This window comes from Stegastes partitus, unplaced genomic scaffold, assembly GCF_000690725.1.
Source record: "Stegastes partitus isolate 25-593 unplaced genomic scaffold, Stegastes_partitus-1.0.2 Scaffold192, whole genome shotgun sequence".
In the NCBI taxonomy this organism is placed as follows: Eukaryota; Metazoa; Chordata; class Actinopteri; family Pomacentridae; genus Stegastes; species Stegastes partitus.
This window is the reverse complement of record NW_007577923.1, coordinates 10,900-30,624: the sequence shown is the minus strand read 5'-3', so window position 1 is coordinate 30,624 and position 19,725 is coordinate 10,900. Positions and strand designations below refer to the sequence as shown.

Sequence of the window (19,725 nt, the reverse complement as noted above, 5' to 3'; positions counted from 1 at the left end):
CTAATTGCCAGAATACATCCAGCCCTCCTCAGATGGTCCATTTTGGCGACATGACCTTTCCTCTATACCTACCTTGCACCAAAATTTCACTTTTCACAGAACATATTGCATAATGTAACAGGTTGATTGGCCTGACATTTACTGACCACATCTGTGCTTCTCAAAGAGAGAACCCCTCTGAATTCTTACAGTCACCAATCTGTTCTGATAAAGTCCATATTTTTAACTCATGAGATGCAGTGCTAAAGAAGAATGAGAAGAAAAAAAATCATTAATACGTATTTCTTTCCAGCCAACAACTTTATAAGATAGGGTGGAAAGAATGGCATTGCAGATGTTACTTTTCTAAGCCTGAAATACTTTACCAACAGGGAGAAAAGGAAAATCTATATTTTTCATTAAGTTGGTTTTGCTCTCCAACCATATTGATATACTTCCCAGCTTGCAAAACACCACTTGAAATGTAACTCCCCGAACACGGCCAATGCAACCACATCACATCACCTCCATCTCTCTTCACTTCTATCTTTTCAATCCCCAACCTGGACCACATAAATATTACATGTAATTTCATACATATATGAAAGAATCTGGTATATTGTAAATGAATATATGTAAAGGATTGTTTGCAACTGCTACAGATGCAAAGAATCAATTTAGAGTAAGTTGTATTATACCACTGATCCTAGTAATAACAGATGTACAGGCGTAACCGGTTCCACTGTCATTAGTTCTGGTGAAGCAGCTTTTGTTTACGTGTGGATTATGACTTCAAATGCTGCAAAACTGCAAATGAAAGACATATTTCAAGCAATGATTTATCAGGCTGAAATAAAGGGTTCAATTAGTCACAAACTGTTTATTTAATTAATCCATTACCCCAAAGTACTGAATTAGATAACAGAGCCAGCAAATCTTTTCAAGGTGTAAGTACTGAATGAGAACCTTCGTTTTCTTACCAAAATACAACAAATCAAAGTTTCTTTTTAACCAAAAATGTGTGTCAACGGGAATTACAGTAAAAATGTCTTGTAAAGGGTTTACTTGCATCTTACAGAGTATGAAAATAATAGTGTGTGATCTGAGTTGAGGCTGTGTGAAGTGGCCAGTGACCCTCTTCTCAGAAAATTCAAGGGTGAAATCTTTACCAAGTAATCTTCATCGTTGGTATCAAGAGTCATGAGCAGCACATTGTTGTTAAAGCATCGCCACCACTGTATATTTTTGTGTTTGGCAGTGTGGAAATTCTTTACCGTTTCTTCATTACATGCTCAAACAACATAGAACATGAGTACAGTTACAGGAAATATGCAGCCAAAGTAGGTGGATGATGAGGACGACTGAGGAATCAGCACGGCGGGACCGGTTATTGCACTAACAACAGGACTTCAAATGTGTCAACAAGTAGGGAACAGTGTAAACATATTTAGCCAGCACACATATTAAAGGCATACATGACTAAATATGGGATTTATACATATGTTTTTAACATTTCCTGAAGCAGGAACAACTACAAAGTGCTTACATGTACCTAGAATGTCTAAAAAACAAAGACACTATGGTTCACAAAATGAGCACAGATGTTCTCAAACATACATATCAAAGACATGTGACCATAACAGAGGTGGTTTCCCCTACATGTATTAAAAAAAAGCAGATATGCAGACAAGAAGATCCCTTGTATCTACTGAAGCTTACCTCAGAACACAAATGAGAATAAAATGTAAATAAAGGCTTTAGATGTACACCACAGCCTAATACACTCCTATTGTTAATTTACCACCGATGACATCAGTGAGGGCTCACCTTGCTGCTACATTTGATTTTTATGGTCATGTGCACTGCTTTTCGGCACTGACAAATAAGGCATTTCTAGGCACATGTAAGCATTAGCATATTTGTCGCTGCCAGAGAAAATGTTTTTTGCATTACTCATGAATACGACACATTTAGTCTTCTGGGTTTTGTACCTTTTAAAGCACCGAGCAATTGTAAACATTTACTTTTGCATTCATGTGTTTTTTCCATTTTTTCACTGCTGGTGCTGCATATTTTTGGCCTTTTGGGAACCCACTGTTTATTGATGGATGGCAGTAGGTCTGAAATTGCTTTTGCAAACTGTAACCATCTCAAAATGCCTTATCAGAACATTTTATTCCCAAAACAAAAGGCATTGTGAGGAAATATGGAAAACAATACGCAACACTCTAAACAAAATAGGACTGTTATCTTCAATTGATAAACTACTGAAATACAAGTTCTCCATTGGTGTATTATCAGGTAATATGTATTTTGTCTCTTCCTTTTACTTTAATTGTAGAATCACACTGTCTGCTCAAATACCATTACACACAAGTTATACAGTAAATTGCATTGTTTCTCTATATAATTTGATCAGGGCAGCTTCTATTTCTTTAGGAGGCATCTTTTACCCAAGAGGACACAGGAAGAATACCAAGTAACATGACAATGCTCGGCATAATTGCAGACAGACTACTGTGTCAGAAAACTAATCAATAAAAACTTTCATTTAATTCAACATATTTGATCCACCTTGCATTGTTGATTCCTTAATTTCATGAATCGATAGAGGGCAGGGTAGGGACAGGTAAACGGGCAGTAGATTTAAAAGGTGTTCTGGTCAGGTTAAAGGTCACTCTCTCCGTAGAGGGCAGTGGAGAAGGCAGCGTAGTCTAGTGCCCCTGGTGGTGCTCCAGGGCCGGCGTAAGGTGGCATCCTCATGATGCAATACTCTGCTTGCTCAGGGGGAAGTTCTCTCCTCAGCTCATCCACAAGTATGTAGGGCTGTGGCGGCACATAGACAGTTGCCTTTTAGAATCATACCAATACCTCATGAACAAAATAGCAGATCATAAATAAACACAACATGGCAAATATTTGGCAATAATGACAGGAACAGAATGCATTAGAGTCAGCTTACAATACCTGCCCATATGCCAGTAAGGCACACTGGCTTAAACACACACATACCTTATCAGCTGCCAGGATCCGGAAGGATGCCACAACCTGCTCAGCAGTATCTGTATCAGCAGTCTCTCTGGTCATAAAGTCAATGAAAGACTGGAAGGAGACAATCCCAGTGCCATTGGGATCCACCAGAATCATAATACGGGCAAACTCCACCTCTCCCTGAGAAAAGCATAAATGGAGAATGTCTACATGTTTGTATATGTAAAATACATTAAAACGGAATTCTAGCAACATAGCTTCATCCATACAGATGTGAAACAACATACCAAGTCATAACCCATTGAGATAAGGCAGGCTCTGAAGTCATCCGTTTCCATTGCTCCATTCTTCTTCTGCAGGTTAAATTTTAGGTTCACCATAAGAGAAGTTGAGAGAAAAGAGACAATTATGATAAGATCACAAGCTAAGTCCATTAAATGCAAAATTCTTGTCAAAGCGTCAATCATGGCAGCAATATTGTGAGACAAAATTCTAAAATATGTGCCATATGCAGTGTTTTTCAGTGTTCCTAAATCTGGCAGGTACTGGGGATGGCTTGCACTTTGTTTTAGGCTTTTGTGACAATACTTAAAATAAGGGGAAAATATAGTTACATATGGCTCAACATGCAACAGTACATAGCATCTACTTTTTTTTGTATACACAATTTGTGATAACCAATAGAGAACTGTTAAATATTTATCTGACTTCTCAATCAGGGATCACTTAAGATGAACTGTAGGGTCAGCTGCAGACCACCACTCTAGAGAGAACATGTGGGCAGCGCTGCTCGCAGTTACAAGACAAAAAACTGGGCTTCCCCTTCTCTGCTTCTGAATTGCTCAGATTACTTCAGATTGGTCACTCAAACTGACAAAGAATGACACACAGTGATGTGACAAGTTGGAGAGCTGTACCCTGTCAAAGTGGTTAAAAGAGGATCTGAACTCATTCATCTGCTGCTGGCTGATGCCCTTGGCGTCTCGGGTCAGGATCTGGGTCTCTATTTCATTGATGGTTCGGGCGATGGTTGTGAGGAGCAGTTCCCACCCAACACGGATGTGCTGTTGATGCAGTGACAGCAAACAAGTTAACACAAAAAAAACACACCTAGACCACTTTAATGCATACTGAATGTCTTTAGAGAAAAAAAATGGATGTCTAAATGTATGTAGATAAAGATATTTGCACATTTGGAAATTCAATAGACCTTATGCAGTGTATGTGCATTAGTGTTGCATGCACCTCCAGTTCATTCCATCTATATGTGCATATATTTGCAGCAAGGTTTTCCCTTGTGCTGTACCTCCATAGTGTAGTTGGTATGTTTGTTATCAAACACAAGCGACTCTTGGATTAGCTGGTGGTCTCCCTCCAATTTGTCAATGTTGGGTTTGTAAGCAACAATGACGTGTTCACATTGCTTCAGCTGCGTCATCTGGTCCTCCAAGGTCCCTCCTATCTCCAGGGAGCAGCGCCCAATTTCCTGTTAGGATAACACATGCAACGAGGTCGGCTTAATTTTTACACCAATTAGCTCGTAAGATGCTAATCTCCCAGATCTGATAGGATGCTTACTGATACTGCAGGAAGTCATTTACATGTAGCTAAGGATATATTCTGCCAGGTTTTTTTTTTTTTTTAAAGAAAAATGTGTGTAATTACTAATTTTACTTGGCATTAATCAATCATCACCAGAAAGCCACCATCATTGTGCCTCCATTATGTACAATACATTTGAAAATAATTATCTCCCAGTTTAGGTCTTTATTTGATTAGTTCTCAAATTGCTAATGAAGTCTGTATCAAACCTCCATCCTGGTCTGTATCCAGGGTCCAATGAGATTAGCCTGGGCAGCAAACTGCCGTCTCAGCCTTTCATTGGCATGCTGGCGTGCCATCTCCTCCTGGAGGGAACCGTCTCTCTGAGGAACCAGCTTCTTCACCTAGAAAACACAAATGAGGTTACATGGTACTGCAAGAAGCTCACTACCCTCAAAAAGAGCAATTAACAGTCAACAAAATTATGCTTGATATTTAGATTACATACTTTGGAGCCTTACTATGTGCCAACTCTTTCAGCTCAGTGGTAAATTGTTAGAGAAACACTATCAATAAATGTAGACAAGGCTCTCCATGCTCCCTTTTTCATAATTAATGCTTTTTAAATGGGCAGACACCCACTATCTGAACAATGACTATTACTCAACATAATGCATGAATCTGTAAGTGAGTATTAAAACTCCTGCTACCTTTTCCCACTTGTTGAGAAGCTCCTCAGTTGTGATGGTGCTGTAAGGGTTGACGATGTTGGCCTTGATCCCGTAGCTCTGGGAAATTTTCAGCACCTCATTGTGGATTCCCAAGATGGCCTGTCTCTCTGCATCCGCCTCGGGTAGAGTGGCTTTGAACTGCTCATGAGCTGCGATTAGACTCTGGAAGGGGAAGTAGAAGAGGGAAATCCTGCAATTTCATTTAAATTTAAATTTAGTCAAGAGTGATAACATTATGTGATTTTCTTTAAGGTGTGACAAATATAGCAATTTAGCATTAGACACCATATAGACATTCACAATGCAAAGAAACAGTATATAGGCTTCATATTAAAGCCAAATATGACTTATTTATTCAAAAGTTGTTTCCTTTGACTATGTATCAGCACTAATAAATGCCACTCTAATATCATCAATAGCAGTAGGTATCTTTGTCTACAGTTCTGAATGTACTATAAGCTTACCTGGACCTCTTCAATCGTATGGACTATGAACATGTCCTGCAGATCCTCCATGGCTCCTTCCATCCAGTTGTTGAAAGGGGCTGACCTCTTGGCAAACTCCAGGAACAACTGATCAATAGTCTCCAGCAACTTATCTGTGCGCTGAGAGGAGTACAAGTTAAAACATGCATGTTGTATATTTTGAAAATGTCACAATATCTAACCATAGCTCAGCATTATGCTTCACCATGTCCTAACTAGGAGTCACCCTCGTATCTCACAAATCCCAAAAACAAACATACCCTCACCTGTTTCGGTGAATAATGCCAGGATGCATGGAGGGAGGTGGGGAGTGGGAGATGGACAGGAACAGACCCCTGTCCCTGTCATTCAGACTTAATCCTTGGCCCTTTTCCCAGGCCCTCACACATTTGCAGGTCTGGAATGGCCAGCATGGATCAGAGGAAGTGGCTAGTGGGCTTTGAGCCAGCCACTTCCTGGGCAGGATTTCTACATCTATTCCTCCTTTATCCCCTCCAGCCTTCTATTTTACCCTTCTATGTGGGTCATGGATTTTAGAGGGGATCCAATTGTCTCTCCTCATCAATCAGTTGTCTCTTCATCATTCAAGTCATTGACAGACATTTAAAATATCCTTCAGCTAACATTTTGATCAAGTTGGTTTTTAATGCATTTCCATTCTGTGTCAATGTGGAACATTAGCACACCCTTGTGGAGACTTAAATTTACAAAGAAATCTGAACTTTTGGACTCTCACTAGCTATATTGAATGAATACTACAGGCTTGGATGTAGAAGTCTTTATCAGTTTTCATAAGATTTTTTTTTTTTTTTTTTTTAAATACATCTCATCCTACCTCCAGTGATTCTCTCCTCTTCTGAGTCAGGGTTCCCAGCTTGTCCCACAAGTCACAGATGCTCTGACAGCGTTGGTTTACAGCAGCAACGTCATGGTAGTCAAGCTCACTGGAACAAAACAAAAGCATGCATCACTGTTCAGTTGTAGAAGATAACTAGTGTCATTTGTTCCTCTATGCATTTGTCCAAAAAAGTAGCCACTGATAGCATCGTGAGTAAAGTGTCATGGAGCACAGAGTGAGAGTGTTACAAGTTTGAGTTCACATTAAATAAAATTACATGTACAAACCCAGTTGTACTGACTTTTTAAGTATGCCAAAAACCCACATTTATCCAGTGTAGTTGGAACTTTGAAAATACAGTACATTTTGATTTCTTTACACAACCACGCTGAGTGTTCAGTACATTATGCACTTACTGTATGCTCAGAAAAACGCAGTGCCGCTGTGATCCCCGTTTTTTGAAAGCATCTGAAGTTATCTTCAGTTACATGCTTTCAACTGACTTAAAAATCAAACTAATGCAACGTAAACAATGTGTTCATTTAACTTTTTATTGAGTTTCAAAAATCAAGCGACTTGAACAAAAGTCATATGATCCAATAGAGTAAACTGCAGGCATCTGTAGACCTGCCTTTACCCCGGAATGCTTCAAGTTGTTTGAAAAACTTTGAGAAAGCTCTGGGGCTGCTGCAGGAGTCCATCACTGGGAACAGGAGTTTGATCAAAGGTGAAGCCGTATTTCTCATAATGGACATCATTTTGTTGATCTCCCCCATTCTCGTACTCAGTATGAAAGTGTGACAGTGTGCCAGGAGGATGCTGGCCACTCAAAAAGAGGTCAAACAGGTTTGGTCCAAATGGTTCCAGGGGCTGTGAAACTGGCTGCACGATGCCTCCTTCAGATGAGAAAGCACTGGACAGCTGAGCTGAGGCATAAGGAGGACCTGGCACATCACCTTGATCTTCTGCTTCCCTTTCTGTATTTCCATGTTCAAAGATGGATGCATAGTTGCTCAATTCACCACCTTTGAAGGGAGGTTCCAGATTAGGAAAAGGTGGCACAAAACCCATCTCCTCGGTTTTCCGTTCTGAGTTACCATGCTCAGCGTTCCCTTCAAAGTGATCAAGTTCACCCGACTGAAACACAGGTGGACGGGGAGGAAGGCCAAGACCAGGCCGGGGCCGTCGGTAGTAGGTAGATCCAGACTCTTCCACAGGACCCCAAGCAGAAGTCACACTGTACTTGTCTGGAGTTGAAATGAAGCTCACTGGATAGGTTACAGGAGGAGAATATTCTTCCTCTTCATACAGGAATGAAACAGCACGATCATTCGGGTCACTGGGCAGAGGAGGAAAACCAGGGGGAGAGCTAGAACTGAGGCTGGGATTCCCCTCCGTGTTTAAGAGACTGCTCCCATCAGGATTATGTTGGCTCCAGCTCTGAACTAGGGGCAAATAATGTTTATGGTAAAGTTTAATAAGCGAAGAGAAAATCTGATAACATTGAAATCACTTAAGTTTAAGTAAGCATCTGTGAACATTTATAGTCTCAGCAAAGTAGTCGTCTTACCATTTTTAGCAGGAAAGCAATGGACATTCCAGCTTAACAGTGCAATGAGGAGCAACTGGCTGGAAAAGAAAACAGCATCAAAATAAACTCAAAATAAACGAGCCACAAATAGAAAATGAACAAGCAAACATAATCAGATGACCATCACATACCTTACAAAACCCCAAGTAGCCATTTTGCTTGTCAGCTGAACCATTATCCTCCTCGCGCAGAGTGCTTGTTAAATATGAAACAGGAAAAACTCTGAAGCCAATCCCGGACTGAGAAGGTAATGACACACAGGTGTCTATCATTGCTGGTTGAAAACCTCAGCATGTCTGTGAACCACACCTTTCACCTTTCTGCTGATACTGTAGTGACAGACACTTAACTAAGAATACCCATCATGAATATCTAACCTCCATTGTGGCCTGGAGTTCAAAAGCGGTTCAAAATCATCTCACAGGGAGGGAGTGAGAGAAACTGTGAGTTCATTTTGTTGCACATTATCGTCTGAGCTGCTTGCTTCCGACTGTTTTCTGCTTCCACTGTCTCAAAAGTGAATAACGAAAACAGAACAGATGTTTCATGACAAATGAACTTTAGCATTTTGTGTGTGCATGCAGCGTAGTGTTGTGCACGTCTGTTGTTGCTTGTCATCCATAATTTAGTCGGGCAATCACCCCTGTAGGTTACATTTTGTGTCTTGAGCCAGAATACAATTAAAACAATATTTACAAGCGAGAAAGAGAAAACAAGATTGCATTAGTTGACTTTGATATTATTTCCCTCTCCTGGGTCTCCATGACACATGACTCAAACATCTGCTATAGGGAGTGCGTACTTTAGTTCCTGAGCAATGGCAGCAATCTGCTCCACTCTGTCCTGGTGGGCTGCCAAGTCACTCTCGAAGGCCTCGTGTTTTCGAAGCAATGCTCTGATTTCTGTCAGGGTTGCCGTTTCGTAGTCCTTCTGGGAGAGAATCAGTTCTTTACCTGAATATCACAAGAGAAAGGAACAGCAAGGTAATTAGTGGGTTAGAGCTGAACACAAGCCGTATTTGGTCATTGCAGATAGAGAAAATGGCCGCTCTGTCGGCTGATTGCATTGGACAGACTCTAAAACCTTCAATTAAATCTCATTAGGAACAAGTCTAAACAAACCCTGGGGTTAAATGAAACACTTAAACAATGAAAAGCAGGCTGAGTAGTGGGAATACTGATGACTGCAGATAAACAACTGATAAACATGCTGAGCTATAGACACAGCACTAAGAAACAGAAATGCCAGTATGGAGACAGTTATAGAGCCAAATGTACTACTGCAACTGACCACTGGCCCAGTTCTCATGATTGGTGGCTTTTTGGCGAAACTTTTCTGCCAGGTGGTCCAGCCTCTCGAGCCTGCGGATCTCTGTAAGAAGCCACTCCTCGTAGCCTTTCTCTGCCTGCTCCAGGCCCTGCCATGCACTGGCTATGTCCTATCAACACAATGAAAGAGTAAAATCAGTTTAAACATACTCACTTTTTAAGGTTTTTAATTGTTTCTAAATATGGACATTTGATAAATAACTATTATCACCCTTCACTGGTGGAGTGTGAGTGCTTGTTACTTGAAGTCCTGTTTAAGATTGAACCACTAAAGAATCTGCCATATGACTTGACATGAACAGTGGAGTGCACAATCACAAACATGTCAGTGATCATTTCATTACAATCAGGGAGAGAATTCAAAGCCGTGACTCACAGATACCATCTTCCCCTCAGAGGGCATAAAGGCAGGGCGATTGCTGATGCGCAACTTGGTCTGCAGGGTGTTGAAGTTAATTTCCAGCTGGCACTTCTCCTGCACCTTGGGGGGCTTGTGCTGGCGTCTGTAGTCTCTGAAGTCCTCCAGCTTCCGCTGCATCTCTGCCATGGTCTTCTCTGGGGTTCGATTTTCCAGCCAGGGAGTGGTGCGACGGATCCACTCCAGCAGCTGGGAAACAGGAGGACAACATGGGAATAAGTGAAGAGGCAAGAGAGCTCCATGGTAAGATAGACTGTGATGAATAATTCATTTTTTTAAGCAGATGGGTCTCAGCTAATCGCAGCAAGAGGGTACATAAGTGGGGGAAAAAAGAGATGTTTTTTAACCCAAACTTTAGCTTGTACTTTTGATTTGAACTACTTTCACGAATAGTCATATGCAGAGGGTCGACTGTACTGCGTATATTATGATTCATATTGTATTTCACTTTGGAAAATAAAAGGTTTTAACAGATAAAGTGTCATTATCACATTTTTTTAAAGAAACTTTACCTCACTGGCCAGCCTCTCATACTCCTCCATCAGTTTCTCATTCTCTTGGTTTACACCGAGCACCTTACAGATCCTGTTTGCAGCCGTCTCCGCCTGAGAGCACAAGAATATTCTAATCAAATCAACAAAGTAAGACAGCGTGCCGTGCTCCCATTGATCCTTTTTAATATGTCAAATGACATTATCCTCACAACACATTTGTTGATCAGCATGCTATTTCAAAATCAAACCGACAACAGGTTTCTGCACCTGACTGTGTTCTCAAAATACATTTGCACTGTTGAAAAGAGAGAGACGAATAGCTAAGTTGTCTAAAAATACAAATTGGTAAGGTGATAGTTTCAACCTCTATACCTGCTCGGCTCCAGCAAACGCATGGTAGAAGCAGGACACGTAGGTCATGATAGCTCTCTCGTCGGGTTTGGGGGTGTTGATGATATCTATGGCGATAAAAAGGAGGAAAAGTCAAGGTGGCAGAAAGAAAGAAACAAGTGGAAGCTATGATTAATCAGGAAACTCAAGGGAGAGTTCCATCTTAAGTCTCCTGTGATTGCTGCCTTTTTTGATTTGATATTGCTTCAGTTCTTTACTGACACATGGTTAGTCTTACACATATAACTTATCCTGACTGAAACACTTGTGTGGTTGCTGGTTAAACCTCTGTGAAGGAGAGTAATGCAAAAGTAAACAGGAACACAGGAATCATATTATTAAAACAAATTTTAAAGATCAGTACACAAGAAAGCTGAAACTGTTCGCGAGAAACCTCATGTTGGATGTTTCTACTTCATAAAACATTACCTTCTGCGTCCAGCATTTTGGGAATGTCCAGGTGTTTCTCGGCTATGTCAAAAGCCAGGTTCAGGTTCCCCAGAGGATCATCCTAAATAAAGAAACGCATTTCTACATCACTGCACACCAATGCTGGACTTAAAATGCCAGTGCGCTGAGCTCCATGCTATGGAGGACACACTAAAGTCCCTGGCCACATACTCTACATGCACATTTAACAGCACTCGAAAATCTATCATAAAGATCTCCCTCACAGAAACTTCTAATCTAGTTTCCACATGAGTCGAATGCTTATTAGGCCCCTTCACACGAATGTGTTAATTACAGATTTACCAATCGTATGAAATCATCAACTCTTCACGGGAAAGTCAATTGTTATTGACTCATTCTCTCAAATCCATAACATTCATGAGAATTTTTATCTGATAAAAAAGTACTTGTGAATATTACTGTCACTGATGTGTTTTTTATGAAGCTTTTCATATTTTAGAATCTGACATGCAAATGTGAAGACTTTTAGATGAGAAATGATGAAAAGGGGCGAGCAAATCTTTACATTCATGAACCTATTAACAGTGAGTGTTTTTATTTACTTCATAAAATATGTGACTAATCTGTTATGAATGCATATCATAAATTAATCAGCCACTAAGTAAATTGACTGATATTATTCAAATAAACATTTCACTGCTATAATATGCATTGTGTATATTTACTAAAATGACAAATGTAATCACAGACATTTTCTTTTCTCACACAACTGACTGACAGGAAGAACCAAGTGTTTTAGGAGTGGGAGTGGTGCATTAGACCAACAGCTGACAGTGAACCCTTTGCTGCTAATGGGGCAGTCAGTGAGAGTGCAATGGGGTAAAGGGATCATGCTATCATGCTGCTGCTATTGTCCCTATCTCTGTACCGCTGTTCCATAAAGATAGGGGAGGGGGGTGATTGCACACTACATGACAGGGCCAGCTGCTCACAGATCCAGTGCGGGACAGATAGATGGATGGATGTAGTAGTAAATTGATGGGATGGATAGAGAGCTGGATGGATAGACGGATACCCCAAGCCTTCAGTGTGTGTGCCCCCCTAACCAGAGCTGTCTCGGCAGGCTGTAACACTGTAAGCTTAACGAACACGCTCACCTGGAGCCAGACTCAACAGCTGCCTGGCACAAAATGCAACTGTCTCCTGGCAGCATGAGCAGAACTGAAAAGTCAAGGTGTGACTGAGCGTGTGAATATGTGTGTCAAAGACAGAGAAAGAGGAAGGAAAATGCAATGGAAAGACATACTATGTTGTGGTGTACTGTACAGTATTCTCTCTGTGTGCATCACCTATAATCCCCTAAATAGCCCTTCCTGCCTTTGAAAACTGACACAACCCTTGTAGCGGTATTTAGGATTTTACCAATAAATATCACAGTTATCATTTCCCAGACATCCCTCTGGCTTTTATGAGGACTGGTCAGCCTCTAACTGGGGAACACGACGTGACAGCATGGACAATAGAAGAGGTAAAGCTAAGCCTGAGCTCTGCAGGGACTAGGATCATGTTTCTGTGACTATTCAGGGTCAACTTCAAGTCAGGTCACTGAGTTGTGTGCTGAAAAGTGAGTGGCTCTGTTTCCAAAACAAATGAAAATGTCACTCTACGTGTCCAACCGTGGTATTCCCCGACTATACATTTACAGCATCGGGCCACATTTAGCCTGGGTGAAGTAAAAGTTCCTATTTAAGATCAGTTTCCAGTCAGATTCCATTTTCAGATTATTTCTTTAAAAATAATTACTCCTCATTTTATTTCTATTAGACATTCAGTGGATAAAATCTCTATAAAGCCTTACAGATAGAATCTCAGTTTTATATTATATCAGAGTTGGCAGTGGAAAAGTAGTGCCTTGTAACTTTCTCCAGCAGCCTTGGCCTTTCCTTCTGACTAAGACACCACCTTCTTGCAGGAGGGAAAGTGTGCATTACTGGTACATTATAGTCACTTGACAAACACAGTAGGAGTGCCAGCAATGCTCTCCAGCTCTGCAGATAAGCAGCTCACTGAGGCCCTCATCTGTTTATACACAAACACTGAGAATCCTGGGCATCCATTAAACCAGAACATTTAAATGAGACATGGATTCATGCCCCAAAAACACTTATAGCTCAAGTATGTATGCACACACCGGCACGCTAGACGTTATACGGGTTTCAAATGCATGAGAAAAGTCATGTCACTTCAGAGTGTGTCATGCAGGGGAGGTCACATATATCTGCCGTTAAACCCAATTTTGTAATGGACACGGTCGGATGCACTAAAACAGCAGTCTTTTTTAATGCTAATTATGATAAAACTGTGTCTTAAGTAAACTGTTTTAGTGAAGAATAATGACGCGCGAGGTGAGGCTAAATAAATGCACTTAGGACTCATCTGTAAACAAGAACTACGTCCATAAATTAAAGCAGCATTATAACCATTAGCCAAATAACAAACATTAATTATACAACAAAGAGGACTCTCCACAGACGACACAGTTAATGTCAACACAGAGCTGGTCCTATGGAATGCTACACATTTGTAACACCAAAGGGCCATAAATAGTATAGACAGTCCCAATGAACTAATTCGAGTCAACTGCTCGTTTTTAATCTCCTGTGGATTCAACGCTAAAACCTACACAAATGTCTGAGTCAAACAGGCAACCAGGTGAGCACCGCAAGTGAGTTATTAGGAGATGAAAGAGGACATGGTTGAAAAAGATGGGATACACTCCAGCCCTGTTTCAAAATATAGGTCAGCACATCATTAAAGGTAATATGAATTGCCATTATTCTTTTTTACAATGTGTGTGTCATTTTATCAGCTCACACTGTGACAAAGGTGTTAATGTTGTGGGGATCGGTGTGTTAGAGGACAGGGCTGAAACACGGCATCCTGGTTACGAAGTGAAACCACACGACACCTTGTTGAGCTTAGAGTAGTCGAGGAGGTCGGGTCTGTGTCTATGAATCAGGGCGCAGAAGGCCAGGCCATCCTTCCAGCTTCACCAGCCAATAAGCAGAGAGAACCAACATGTCAGTTCAATGAGATGAAAGTGCTGGAATCCAGTTCCAGCTTTAACCATTACTGGTGCAACAGCACTTGGTGGCAGCATTTCACTGATGCCAAACTCAAGTCGTGATATTCTGTTTTGTATAATGTCAGCTTCAAGCAGAGCTTACTACTGACATGATGCTATCAGATGAACTTATTCACTGTGCAAACACGACATTACTGTGACTTAACAGTACAGACTATAAACATCCTAGATTAGCTATAAATAACTGGAACCAACAGCTTTTGTAACTTAGTGGCCAGTGTTTAATGTGTGATACTGACCTGACATGGAAGTTTTGGACATTCACATTCCTATAGGGCGCAGTCTTTCTTTGACACCACAGGAGGAGACCTTCCTTGGCAGATGTTTCTGATGAGAAATACGATTGATATAACATGTGGTCAGTGCTTTTGGTTGTATCATAAAAAGCTGCATTTGTGCAAGTGAACAAAGACTCCTTTTTGTAATAAAACTTGAATTTATAGGCGTCCATATGTTTCGATACTCTCTGGACACAATGTGTATAGGAATCTAAATAGTAGATCAAATGTTTTTTGTATTTATTTATTATCTCACCTTCCACAGATATGTCCTGAATGGCAAAGCGGAGGATGATAGTCCAAATCATTCCAAGGGTCATCTTTACATTCCCATCCACAATCTCTGCAATAGAGGAAAAAAAGGTGACAATTTGCTGCAGCAGATGTGACAGAATATAAACTTGAAGATCACATACATTATGATATATGTGTGTGGGTCTCTTTGGGATATATGACGGCCTATAGTATGTTCATATATACAGGAAGTGTTACCAGGTACCTTCAGCCCCAATGGACACCAGTTTCACTCCTTTACTTGTGATGAATTCCAACGCTTTGTTGACGTTAGCGATCTTGTGAAACCGCATCTTCCCTCTGTCTGGCTTGGGTAACCTCTCTCCTGCAAACGGAATATTAAGTGACAGGGTCAGTTTTGCATATAAGCCAAGATAATATCACAGGAAATCACCGAAACAAGAAAATGTGGAGTTATTAAGGAAGTTTCCTCCTTTCCAACCTGAGATAACTTCCAGCAGCAGCATGAGTTTTAGTCCATTCCTGAAGTCCTCTTCAATGTTTTCAATCTGAGTACCAGCTTTCCTCAAGTGGGAGTTACACCAGGCTGTGAAGGTCTAACGGGAAAGGTCAAGTTAAACGGGATTTGGTAAAATGTCATCGTACAAATTCACAGTATTCAGGGCAGGAAAACTAAAGTTATTTCTTCACTTCCTGGGAAGCTCAGCAAAAAAGACAGGAGCCATAAATCAAAACACTGTATATTAAACCACATTTCACTTATAAGCTCTTTTACATTATATGGAATCTACTATAAGCATGAGATTCCTCTCTTGAGGGAACCTAAACAGAGACATCTCACGATGCCTTCACTACTATATCAAATGGCTTTGACCAGCATTTTGAGGCTAACCTTCAGTGAACAATTAGTGCCCAGTTTCCCCTGTTTCTCCTAGAGTTCAATAGCTAAAGCCCATCAGAACAAATGCACTCCATGTGGGGCACTGAAATACTGTAAATCAAGTTAAGACACGATCATTGTCTTTCTCCTATTTTTATAAACTGTCTCAATAGCCAGCAGCAGAGTTCACGGGCGCTCAGCACTGTACGGATGAAAGCCAGGAGCCGACCACAGAGCACATTCCAACCGATATAAGGTGTTAAATTTAGCCTGCTCTGCTGTGGCTCACGATAAGAGGACCGGCAGGAAAAACGTCAAAACGTCTCGCCATGTCAACATGAGTGAAAATGGCACGTGGACGAAGAACAAGTTCTCCTCCCCCCTCGACCCACACGTCACTTTCTGTCACTATTTTGCCACTTATAAAATGACATGGTGATATGTTAGAGCTCCGTGGCGATAGCTCTATCACAGTTGCATGTACGCTGCTCTTCCAGGTCACAATCGTTACTATACTGAGGCGTGAAGACAGGCAGGAATGGATCATGAATTACAGCATCTAAAACTCTCGTGTAAAATCATGTGAAATTAAGTTTTGATGTCCATAGGTGATTAACTTAACGAGCTGAGCAACAGATGCTAAAGCCGCACAATGGTCTGTAACGTAAGCCAAGTGGATGACACACTTCCTGATGACATTTACCTCTTTAACCTTCCACCTTCACCAACAATAAATAGGAGTCCTTGTACTGTACTTTCTAAGGCCAGTAGAAAAAGTGTGACGCTTACTGTATGGTTTAGAATAGAAGAATACACTGAATTTTTTTGCATTTTCAGCACATAATAGATGAAAAGTGAGTAATAAATTCTTGTCCCTTTAGAACGTAGCAGGAAAAGATCTAATACAGGGTGTTGCATTTATGTAAAAAGAAGCACAGAAGAAGATTTTGAATGAGCTCCTTTTAACTTTTACATGAGTGTTATTGCTACACCTGAAGTTTTATCTGTGAATGCCTGACTTCAGCAAAGCGACATCACTTAAGGACGATATTTTAGCACCTTTTTGTGACCCTGATTCTCGCACTTGAATGCATGAGAGTGCCAACTGCCCTGCCAGTCACTCAGCCTTCCCCCCTGAGCGCTGGTGCAAAAACAGAATATTACAGGCTTTAGAGTAAAGGCCGTCACATTCCACACTGAGTGAGTCCCCGGGGTGAGTGTGACATTGAACTGTTGCCCTCCTTGTTAAAAAACGTGGCCCGCCGGTCCTCCAAATTTGACTCCCGTCACAGTCTCGCAGAACCCTCACTTTCCAGGCAGCCCCCCGCCCTCTCCGACACTACTGCCCAGTGACGATTAAAGCTAAAAATATTTATGAATCACATCCAGAGAGGACCAACCCTGTCACTGAACTGACTGATGCCTTTGGGGCCTTACTAGGTCAGAGCCTGGCAGGCTGTATCCAGGAGGATGGAAAATAAATGTGAACTGGGATGTCTGACATGTTGGAAAGACCGAGGGGATCACGGAGTTTTCACAAACGTCTCTCAGTGTGACTTAATCACATACTCATTACTTGACCACAACATCACTGCACTTTGACTGAATGAAAGGCAGCACCCTGGCAGCACAGCCTTGGCTCTGTCTTTGCAACATGAATGGGTACCGAAGGCTTCATCAATCTCCTTGATAAACCTGTCCGAGTCAAGTAATAGATTCAAAAAGGTTCCATATAAGCACTGCGGCATTAATATCCACTAGAGAAGATGTACCACAGCTGTTAGCAGGATTTAAAATGAACCCCTTGCACCATGACATGATAAGAGAGGAATTAATTGGAAAGGGTTGCAAAAAGTAGCCTCGAATACAGCAAACAAAAGCCACTATGAGGGTCACTTTAGCTCTGCATTCGTGCAACCTTTGGTGATGCTGTGATTCTGATCAGTCTGAACAGCTGCTCACAGAGCCACATCACTCTCCAATGAGCACTTGTCAACTCCAAATTATGATCAGTAAAAAGACAAACACTGGAAAGATAGCTGCGCACATGGACTGGAGAGCTGCCTATCATGTTGCTGCATTGTGTTACCAAAAATACGGTTTTGTCATCCCTGTGGGGGACCACAGGAGGTTATGGGGGGCACGGAGCTGATGGCCTCCAGTTGTGTGAAGAGCTACAGTTTAAGGGCCAAGCCAACTTTTAAAGCCCTAAAACCAACTGAGAGTGTGCGAGGCCGAGGCTATATTGAGTTGAGCTGGTGCTGGTACAATATTTCTGGGTGGTTTCTATAAACAAAAGAATTCCGCACCAAGGACACTGGATTAACCCTACTATAATGCCTTTTGGTCCCGAGGTTAAAATTAGATGTAGCGTCCATTCTAATCCCAAGAGCGTCATCATGTGTTAGAAGCATCTGTTGACAGCTCGCATTCCGCGCGTATCAGCGGAGAGGCAGCAGACTGGAGAGCCGCTGGAAGGCAGAGCTATTGTTAGCTGGTACCCACCGCATCCGTCCGTCAAGCCTCCCTCCCTGGACCCGGACCGGAGTCAAGTCCCCGGCACTTAACTAGGACCTCACTGGAGGTTAGAGGATGCTGTCCTCCCAAATAAAACCACTCGCTAAGTATGCTAAGTATAGAATTAATAAAATAGGTTAAAAAAAATAATAAATAATAAAAAATAATAATAATACAAAGTAGTACATATAAAGCAAAATAATATAGAATAAATTCAAAAATAATGTAGGATAAATATAAACAAAAGCAAAAAAAAAATACACATAAAATTACAAAAAAAAACAATAATATAAGAATAAAAATAATATGGAATAAATAACAAAATATTACACATTAATTTTAATTTAAAAAAAACACAAAAATACATTTAAAAAAATAAACAAACACAAAAAAATATTGTGCATAAAATGAAAAATATAAACAAGGCTTGATTATGGTAATCCTTTGTTTTGTTTTAGTTTTTTTTGTTGGAGTATCATGACTTTTTCATCTTTTTCAGTTTTTCTATTTCTAGCCAGGTAAAGCTGTATTTTCTATTCTTTTCAATTAAATTTCAGAAACCAATTTAAAGCTTCTTTTTTTTTTTGCTATAAGCTAAGCTATCCCTGTCAAGGAAAGTGGCTAGCTTATTGTGGGTTATTAACCAGTTTTGTGTTTGGCATTTTTGTGTTATGGTACACGTACAAATAGATAATTATAGAAGACGAAAAAATGTTTCTGAGAGAGATTTCATTAAAAGAAAATTAACCAATTTTATTAATTTTCCTCGTTTAATTCGTTCAACGCTCCTCTCCAACAGGTGTTTTATTTTGAAGACGTTAGCCGACCGTTTAGCTAGCTGCTACGTCCAGCTTCACAGTCGTCCCCAGAGTACATTCCGATATTGTTGAAGCATGTTTTAAGTTTTACGGCTTAAAAAAATCACAAACTTTCTCAAATTTAACTTCGAATATAACTCAGCGACGACGCGGGTGTTCTGCTGTTTTGTTTCCATCATGCGCTAAAGGTAGCTACCCAGCATCCATTTTAATATTTCAGAACAAAGGTGAGTTTCTTTATTTTTTCCGACATACTTTCCTCTGCTGTTGTTCCCACGCAGGGTCCAGCAGCATGTCCCTGTCCCACTCATCCTCCTGCATCATGTACTGCTCCTCGTAGCCGTTGTCGTAGCGCACCGTGGTCTCCACCTGGGTCATCATCATCGTGCCGTTACTTTCAGCTCCCTGAAAAACTCGAGTTATCCTTGGGGCCGTTGGTAATTAAGTGTAAAGCTGAGGACGGGGTAGTTCCCTGACTACTGCTGCTGCTGCTGCTTCTCTGTCACTTCTCTCTTGCCCTTGTCCTCCCGACCTGACAGACGTCTGGCCCTGGTTGCCACAGATGAACAAACGACGGTATCATTAGTACTGGACGGTCACGTGACGCCTCCATACCTTCCCCCCCTCCTCCTCC

At 41.0% G+C, this 19,725-nt stretch overlaps 1 protein-coding gene across 1 annotated transcript; it reads right to left on the bottom strand.

Moving 5' to 3' along the window:
* Positions 1 to 832: 832 nt before the first annotated feature.
* actn2b (actinin, alpha 2b) lies at positions 833 to 19,687 on the bottom strand. Its single transcript, XM_008280406.1, has 21 exons — positions 19,347 to 19,687; positions 15,358 to 15,472; positions 15,121 to 15,240; positions 14,878 to 14,964; positions 14,583 to 14,670; positions 14,167 to 14,245; positions 11,217 to 11,298; positions 10,770 to 10,855; positions 10,416 to 10,508; positions 9,862 to 10,092; positions 9,448 to 9,595; positions 8,960 to 9,110; positions 6,564 to 6,672; positions 5,708 to 5,848; positions 5,223 to 5,405; positions 4,782 to 4,916; positions 4,277 to 4,456; positions 3,888 to 4,034; positions 3,258 to 3,323; positions 2,992 to 3,150; positions 833 to 2,805 (listed from the first exon to the last, which is right to left on the bottom strand). Exons 1-21 carry the CDS (start codon positions 19,473 to 19,475, stop codon positions 2,647 to 2,649), a joined length of 2,688 nt encoding a protein of 895 aa, XP_008278628.1. The 5' UTR covers positions 19,476 to 19,687; the 3' UTR covers positions 833 to 2,646.
* Between the last annotated feature and the right edge of the window lie 38 nt (positions 19,688 to 19,725).

Coding starts and splice junctions, on each gene's coding strand:
- actn2b (XM_008280406.1), bottom strand. CDS start 19,475: ATGATGATGACCCAGGTGGAGACCACGGTGCGCTACGACAACGGCTAC. Junction 3,324..3,887: donor CTTTTAACCACTTTGACAGG/GTACAGCTCTCC, acceptor TTTAACCTGCAG/AAGAAGAATGGAGCAATGGA. Junction 2,806..2,991: donor GGATCCTGGCAGCTGATAAG/GTATGTGTGTGT, acceptor GTGCCGCCACAG/CCCTACATACTTGTGGATGA.